Source organism: Pectinophora gossypiella, chromosome Z, assembly GCF_024362695.1.
Source record: "Pectinophora gossypiella chromosome Z, ilPecGoss1.1, whole genome shotgun sequence".
NCBI lineage: Eukaryota > Metazoa > Arthropoda > Insecta > Lepidoptera > Gelechiidae > Pectinophora > Pectinophora gossypiella.
In genome coordinates this window covers 26,533,051-26,542,310 of record NC_065433.1, presented here as the reverse complement: position 1 = coordinate 26,542,310, position 9,260 = coordinate 26,533,051, and the positions used below count along the sequence as shown (strand labels likewise).

Sequence of the window (9,260 nt, the reverse complement as noted above, 5' to 3'; positions counted from 1 at the left end):
GAACAGTGCCATCTATACAGGGTGTTAGTGACATCGTAACAAAAACTTTGAGGGATGCTTCAGACGATGATTCTGAGTTAATATCAAGTGGAATTTTCAGTCGCTTAACTAAAAATTTTTTCGAGAAAACAAATTATTTAAAAAAGTTTTAGTTACAGCGATGGAAAATCCCACTTGATATTAACTAAGAATAATGAGCTGAATCATCGCCCTCAGTATTTGTTACGATGTCACTTACACCCTGTACAAGTACATACAAGTAGTGACCCCCCGCCCCTAAAACTAGCGTTTTTCGAGCGTCGTCGTCGTGCTAGCGTCAGCCCGCACCATGGATCGAAAAATGGCTTTCATACACATAGGGATTTCAAATTTTAAGTGGCGGGTGTTTTGCTGGATATAGCTTCTATTACCTATTACTATATAGGAAATTTTTCGTAAAAAAAATTAATTCATCCGCTTTTGCAACTCGGGTATCATTTTCGTATAGCGTCGCGCACGCTGGGCGTTCGGCAGCCAGCCAGCGCTGACGTCTCGTCGACACATTCTGATGTGATGTTTTGTTAACAAAACCTCGCAACGTATTCTAAAATGCGCTTACATGGTCTTCGCTAGTGACGATAACTAGGTAAATGAACCGATGGCCGATGGGGCGGAAAGGTTCTGGAATGGCGACGCTCAGTGGGTAGGCCCGCTACAAGGTGGACCGACGATCTGGTGAAGGTCGCGGGAAGCCGCTGGATGCGAGCAGCGCAGGATCGATCGTCGTGGTGATCCTCGGGGGAGGCCTATGCCCAGTACTGGGCGTGGTACGGCTGATGATGAGGTAAATGAACCAAAAATAGCTCTCAATGTAGCTTACTAATTCGTGACTAGTTCGTTATTCGTAATACAATAAAAATATACAGCTTGTTGAATACGTAATAAGTGAAGTTACCTGAATTTCAGCCAAGAATAATCAATTAGATGAGTAGGTACATCTGCTAACAAAAGTTGCCTTCCAGTACGTAAAGTGTTTGGGTTTCTGCCCGCATCTATAGTGCGGGCTGTGGTTTCTTGTACTAAAGTTTTATTAAAAAGAAGATTGACCAAAGTAGGCTAAATTCCAACTAGTCAAATCAGTTACCTTTTTACTAAACGTCAAAAGACAAATTTACCTACTATGGAATTTGACGAAAAATCAACCTGTGACGTCATAGAAACTTCGCACTTAATATTACATTTTTCTTTATTTAAATTCATAAATAAGTAAAATAGAAAAAATAAAACATTTTGTGTTTAGTCTGTCTTTATTTGGTAATCAGAATTTCATAACTCTTCTCCTTCTTAGCGTGTTCGATGGCAAAATAAATAGTATCGGCCCAAAACTTGGTAACAAATATGACGCTATCTGCAGCGCTCATCAGAACCTCCTGCGTGCAGGTGTATAATTTATCTTTGACCTAGGAAAGTACTCAGTTGTATGTGACTTGAGTAATAAATACTAAACCGCGGAAAACTTTTTAAACATGATGACACAGGACCTATTAATCCCAAATGTAAGTTTATCGTCTATTTATTGTCTATTTACACTACAAGTATTGTATCTAGTGATTTTGAATGCTACGGAGCTTGGTTCAATATTATTTTCCTATTTTTAGGATGGCAAACAGAATCAGTATAAAAGCACTTTCTTTCTTGGGCTGATGGCACTACAAAGAAAATAAAAGTGTGTGATGATGTAAATGGATCGCCCGCGGGAACAAGTAATATTCATTAATACTCGCTGCTGGTCGATAGAGGACTTAGGTATGATTAAATTGATTCATCTAAAGAATACTGATGGCCACAAATGTATGTCACTCTCTGTTTTTTCTTAGTCTTCGAAAAAAAAAAACGAAGTTTTTCAGTGCCAGCCACTTGCAAATATGAAGACGACTTCAATGTGTCAGACGATTTTCGAGAAATGATAATAGGTCCAGATCTTCAAGAAAAAAATACTTCCGTATTTTCGATCGAAATATCAATGGAAATTATAAAAAGAGATAATTTTTATCGTTATCTGACCTAAGTCAAGACGACTGTACTTTAGTCAAGGTATCAAAAAGTCAATCTGAACCAACTTTAAGCACAGTTTATAATTTTGGTGGTATATTTAAATAAACCACAGAATCGACTCCCAGTATCGACAGACAAAAGTCTCTTTCGATGTCGGACTTGACCTATGATACCATAGGTCGAGATACTTCTGCTAAAATATGGCAATCGCTATCTTTATTTGGTGAAAACACTGCTTATGATTGTGATCGCACAGTTTTTGAGGTTTACAATATCTTCACTAATTCGAGAGAGTCTAATTCATCTACGGAAGTTCAGGACGAAAGTGGTCATTTTTTAGAGCATGTCAATATCTCCACTAAAACAGATAGCACCAAAAATCATCTGATGAATCTACCTGGAAAACAACAGTAAGATGGAACAGAATGTTATAAGAACTGCCAGGGAGACGGGAGGAAGTCGCAATTCAGATTTTTGTAGAAGAAATAAATTAAGAAGACGTGATAGACTGACTGAGGAGACCAGACAGGAAATACATCAATATTTTTGGAAAGGTATATGTCGCAAATTATGTAAAACGCACGAAACCTGTACGTAAGACTAAAGCATCCGCAGACTCCAGACGTGGAGAAACATTGTTATATTTTTTACCTCTTCCTCGAGACGGTAATGAAAGGATTCAAATTTGTCGTAAGATATTTTTGCTAATATTGTCACTGGGTTCCTTTAATCGCTTAAGCCTGGACCCGAGGTACCCTATGGAAAAGTCACCAATAAAGCAAAAGCAATGACTTCGAGAAACAGAGAACAACGTAGAGTAGAAGTTGATAGAAAAGCCTTGACGGCAAATAGTTTTCTAGATAACATCCCGAAACTTCCCATTACGCAAGGAAGGAAACAAGTAAACTTTTTCTTGATACCATAATCTGCGACAACTTTACAATATAAAGCTTATTGCAAAGAAAACGAGGAACCACAAGTGAGTAGATCTACTCACTGCAATAATACTATACACCTTCGAGAAAATGTTTCATGAGAAAAACCTCTCTATATACGCTCCAAAATTATCTTTGCGACGCTTGTTCTGCATACAAGGCTAAGAACGTAAATGAAGTCGACTATCAAGCGCACATTGCAAGAAAAGACAGAGCTAGGCAAGAAAAAGAAAACGATAAGAAAGCTGCAGAAGGTAAAGACCTCATAATGCTCACAGTTGATCTAGAGGCTGATAAAGTCTGCAAGCGCTTTATATTTTAAGATGAAACTTACATGCCATAATTACACTGTGTATGATTTAACTACTCATGATTGCTGCTGTTATTGGTTTGCACTTACCAGAACAGAAATTCGATTGTAGGTATTGCACTACTTAACCTAAGCACGAGCCACGGAGTTAATATTACACAGAAATATTTTGAACCTGGTCACACCCAAATGGAGTATAATTCTATTCACGCAGTCATTGGAAGAAGACTCAAAACTTGGGAAATTCACCTACCATCGGATTACGCCTCCATCACGAAAGAAGCACGACAAACTAAACCATATGAAACAGTTCTGGTGGAATATATATGTCGCATTATTCGATTTGAAACGTCAAACAATATCGATTGACATCGATTTGTTTGGGTGGAATCGGAAACGGGGGTTGGCAACACCAGGCTTGGGGTGATGGCAGTTAGAGATTGACATTAAGGCGGGACGGATGTGCCTACCCCCGTAATGAGATCACCACGTTTCAATAGAAGTGTCATCGTTAATTATCTAGTGCATCAAGTGTGTAAACTTAGAATAACTGATTGTGTTAATTAAAACGGGCTTTTGTGGACATTGTGTGTGTATCATTTACTCCGGATCACACCTTACAATGGACGGTGACAATCCTGACGATACTGACAACAATAATGCCTTCTTCCCTTCAACATATATTTTTCAAAGACTTTTGTAAAACAAACTTATACTACAAAAGCATTCGTCCTAAAAAAGTTTTTCAGTTTTTCCTCCTTCTGTAATGTGTCTTTTGCGTAGTGGTATTAGTAATTAGTTACTAAATAAAATATTTCGATTACTTACGTAAATAAGTCATGATCGCCCACAATAAGCGAACTGTCACATAGCCTATAATACCTCATTAGTTAAATTCTGACAAGTGGTTTAGAAGTTAGGAGAGTAAAGACGTACATACACACATACATCTAGCGCACAAAAAGTATAAAAACTTAAACTCTACTATGGAAAAATCGCGCTTTAAAAATACAGTAAAATAAAAAGCATTTCTCTGAAATTCTTCCGAGAAGTGATGTTTAGGGAATCGTCTAATGGAATCGAATCTGTCCTAAGACTTTGTTTTCGAGTACCACGGCTTACGACATTATATTTTATATATATTATTCATGGCGAGTAGACTATAAGTACGGTCAATCTGTTGTTTCCACCGTGAGCGGACAGATGGCGCTACGTGATTGATGAGGAAAAGTTCATTATAATACTAACTTCTCCCAGTTTATTCTTCAAATTACTTCCGATGCCCACTCCTTAGAGGCCAATGGAGAAAACAATGGACATTGTTAAAAAAAAAACGCGTTGTTAAGGAGTTTCGTTTTTTGTTTTGAGGCGCGACTTGTTGTAGGTTTGCTTCAGATTGCATTAACTACTTGGCCGGACAAATAGGGAACGCTGAGGGTGCCCAGTAGGGATTATATTTCGAAGAATCAATCGTCCCTAGTGGGCCGATAGCGATAAGCCAAAAGGGTTCAATACGATCCGGCATCGATCTTTCATACCGGCATGCGTGTATGAAAAGATCGATGAATGTGGAGGAATCTAAGAGAAGTATGTCAGGATCGAAGCAAATGGAATTGCATAGTCCTACCACGCTGAGAAATAGGCGTTTCGAAAATTTGTAGCAGAATTATTTTATGTTTGGGTGCAATAAAAATATATTTTTTTAGTTAACGATCTTGTGAGCTGAACTACCCCTTGCTTCCTTGGAGTAAATTGGCTCAGACCAGAGATATTGCTTGAATAGAAGCGTGATATGACAAAGGAATTTTGTATTTAACAAATGAATTTTACAGAAATTAATGTAACTGCGAAAATTAAAATGTTTATACTATAGTAACATGCACATTGACATTATTTTTATTAGAAATATGATGTTCTATCCATCTTTTTGAGCTTTTATCGTTGCAAGTTTTTACCACGCGCTTCCCCGTGTTGCCAGTTCGGCGCCTAATCGCGCAGTGAGGTAAAGTACTGTCAACGACGCTATATTAACAGTAACTTTGCGTCTCAAATTTTGAGCGCTGCTGTTAAATCTACGGTAGTAGTAAATCTATGGTTAGCGGAAATAGTAACTTGTTCTTTGGGTGGGTTGAAGGGTCAATAACTACTTAATGACGCACCCCGCACAAGTACATACTGCAGCCATACAGGTAGGTATGGGTGTTAGTGACACCGTAACGAATACTGAGGGGGATAATTCAGATAATGATTTTGAGTTGATATCAAGTGGAATTTTCAGTCGGAAAATACATGAATTTAATTATATTTTTTAAAATTATTTTCAGTTCCGTACTTTTGTGATGGAAAATTCCACTTGATATCAACTCAGAATCATGGTCTGAATCATCCCTCAAAGTTTTCGTTACCATGTCACTAACACCCTGTAACATCCACATAGTAAACTCTACATCTGTGGTCTTGATGCTTTAGCAATCAGTGCAAAGGCGAAAGTAGCGATATTTATTTATTTTTCTGAGAAGAAAGATGTTACATCTGATTGCAAGTTATTAGGGATGTAGAACACTCAAAGGCAGGATTCAAATTGCAATTATTCTTCATCTTCTTTTTTTTAAAAGCTTACTTCACACAGAGGTGATATCGTCTGTGTTTAGTTTTGAAATTGTTTATTTATAACTAACCTAACTTTTTTTGTCACGAAGGGGAAATCCTCATGGATATCTCGTCGCCCGGGGGAGCGAGGTTATGTCGGACTCCTACCGACTAAAACCCCTCCGATGGCCCTCTGCTGTGCATGTCAGGGAGCTCCGGGATCTCTGTCGAACGCACCGGTGCTCCCCTCGCACTTGCTTTTATTAAAGCGCATCCCGGGGTAGATACCCACACCTACGACATACCAGATTTACAGCAATGCGAGGCCATGTCGCATTGTCGTCCCTCCCCGAGATCCTGTGTTGAGCGGTTCGGGCCCACGCCCTTACCACCCATGATCCCCAGTGTCCCCTTTCAGTCGCCTTTTACGACAGGCAGGGGGTACCGTAGCCCTATTCTTACGCCCGTAACTACAGGGCGGAACCTTTTTTTTTTTTTTTGTAACGAAGGGGAAATCCTCATGGATACCTCGCCACCCGGGGGAGTGACGAGGTTATGTCGGACTCTTACCGACTAAAACCCCTCCGATGGCCCTCTGCTGCGCATGTCGGGAAGCTCCGGGATCTCTAGCGAACGCACCGGTGCTTCCCTCGCGCCTGCTATAAAAAATGCGCGTCCCGGGGTAGGTCCCCACCCCTACGCCATCTCGCATTTACAGCAACGCGAGGCCATGTCGCGTTGCCGTCCCTCCCGGAGACCGTGTGTTGGGCGGTTCGGGCCCCCGCCCTTACCACCCACGATCTCCAGTGTCCCCTTTCAGTCGCCTCTTACGACAGGCAGGGGGTACCGTAGCCCTATTCTTGCACCCGGTGCTACAGGGCGGACTCGGCTAGACAGCCACGGCTACTGCCGCTACCGCGCGTCGCCGACGTCGCCTTCTCCGGGCGGGATCCCTCCTCTCCCGATCTCGCTCCGCAGCCTCCTTCTGGGTCATGACGGACTCACAGAAAGTGACCATGGCCCTCCAGTGACTTTCTCCCGACAACATAGCCGCAACTACTGCTGGGGGAGAAAGATCAGCCCCAATCGTTGAGATCAGGGTGCGTCGTTCCGTGTTCCACGCCGGACATTCTTCCAGCGTATGCTGGGCATCATCCTCATCGTCACTACAGTGATGACATTGCGCTGATGTTTCGCGACCAATCCTGTGTAGATAGTGACCGAAACAGCCGTGTCCGGTGAGCACTTGCGTCAGCCGATACGAGCCGTTCCAGCACTTATCCATCCACGGGGCAAAAGATGGAAGTATTGCCCCGACGACTCGCTGTCGTGAGGGTCGTGGCCCTTCGAGTCGCACTCTCCATTCCTCGAGCGCTTTTAGGTGCTCGTGCTCTTTGAGCCTCTCCACAGCACGCTGAGGCTCTCCTCTCTGGCGGATGCTGCGAGCAAGATGGTACGTTCGCGCAACCATGTCCGCCAAGATGTCTAGAGGCGGGCATCGGGCCAGGAGCATAGCAGCCTCGTATGATATCGTGCGATATCCCCTCACGATTCTGATGGACACTCTCCGCTGTAAACTGTTAAGTTTGTGCCGTTGGTCGCTTGTCAGGCTAGAGGCCCAAACAGGCGCACCGTAGAGTGCCATCGATCGCACTACTCCGGCATAGAGGCGCCGTACTCCCTCTCTCGGTCCACCGAGATTGGGTAGTATGCGATGTAGTGCGCCAATCACCTTCTCGACTCTGGTGTTCAGGCGATTGTGGTGTTCCCAGAAATCCCACCGACCAAGGGAACAGGGCGGAACCTAACCTAACCTAACCCAACCTGTCGCTCAGACCATGACGTCCTCTCTCCTGATTGCGCCCATGACAGCGACACGTTCGGCGACCTATCACGCTGGTCTAACAAAAAGTTCGGTGAGATGGGGAGTTGATGTCCCCGTGACTACCCCAATTGGGATACAGTCGTGAGCTTATGTTAAGCAATCCATCTCGCAGCGTAGTCTGTACAATCCTCCGCCTCCGGAATCACGTAATAGCAACGAGTGAGATTAAAACTGTGTTCAAGTTTAATCTGCAGTGGAGCAAGATTTATAGCATAACACTCACAAACAAACGATAGCTGCCAAGTGAGAAGCTGCTTGTGTTCTGATTGCTGTGCTGTTGAGCTGCCCGGAATTATACAGCACATCTTTGCACCTGTAAACATCCACCAGTAAAGAACAACAACAACATAAACAGCCTATACACGTCCCACTGCTGGGCACTGTGGGAGTATGGAGCATACTCCACCACGCTGCTCCACTGCGGGTTGGTGGAGGTGTTTTTTTTTACGGGTAATAGTAGGGACCAACGGCTTAACGTGCCCTTCGAAGCACGGAATCATCTTACTTTTTCGGATAATCAGGTGATTCTAGCCAAAAGCAAGGTTGAAAATGCCTTAATAAACAAAGGCCAGTCTCACAAAGTGATTTTGACAATGTCCCCGTCGGGAATCGAACCCGGACCTCCAGATCGTGAGCCTAACGCTCTAACCACTAGACCACGGAGGCTGTCAAATACCCACCAGTAAATACCTACATACGGTTTCGAATCCTCCGGAATTTTCGGAAAACGAAGTGTACAGAGCGATAAATATATTCACGGTTAAAAATCGGATATTTGCTTTTAGAGGAAAATTTTAGTTACTGATATAATGGTGGTTATTTAAAAAAAATATGAAACCACATAATCCGTTACCACACAAAACCGGTTTTTTTTATTTTTTGATGTGTCTTATTGTAGTGTTTCCCGCAAATAGGATTAAACATCGAAGCAATTCATGTAAAATGGCAATAAGTATTGCAATTTGACATTTGCGCATATAAAAGTAAGTGCGCAATGCAATCAAATGTCAAGTAACAATATTGCTTTCTTAGATGAATTGCTTCGATGTGGCCATTTTAACCCCCCAGGCCTAAGTATATCCAGTTGGGGAAAATTCCACTTGATATGATCTCAGAATCATGAGCTGAATCATTCCCCTGAGTATTCGCTTAGGTTTCACTAAATGCGCTTCCGAGCACATCGACACACGGTCTCATCGAGCTACATCGTGTTGTAAATAGGCTAGTTTCCAACTTGTCAAATCAGTTACTAATATTCAGTCAGAAGTTGCCTTTCAACTGTTTTAAGACAGTAGTTAAACAAAAACTTTAAAAAAAGGTTATTATAAAGTTAGTGATTATTTAGAAGATATGAATGCATGGGATTAACTGTCTGAGAACTGATATTAGGCAGCTAAATTACTCAATTGTATACCAATATTTTATGTTTATTTTTATTTTTTTAAAGAACGTCTAGGGCCTTGTGCCGAGGTTTTTCTTGCAGCTTCTTTTCCCCGGCTATACAGGT

At 42.1% G+C, this 9,260-nt stretch overlaps 1 protein-coding gene across 1 annotated transcript; it reads right to left on the bottom strand.

Annotated features, from left to right (window-relative positions):
- Window positions 1-6,757: 6,757 nt before the first annotated feature.
- LOC126379767 (uncharacterized) lies at window positions 6,758-7,339 on the bottom strand. Its single transcript, XM_050028585.1, has one exon. It carries the CDS (start codon window positions 7,337-7,339, stop codon window positions 6,758-6,760), a length of 582 nt encoding a protein of 193 aa, XP_049884542.1.
- Between the last annotated feature and the right edge of the window lie 1,921 nt (window positions 7,340-9,260).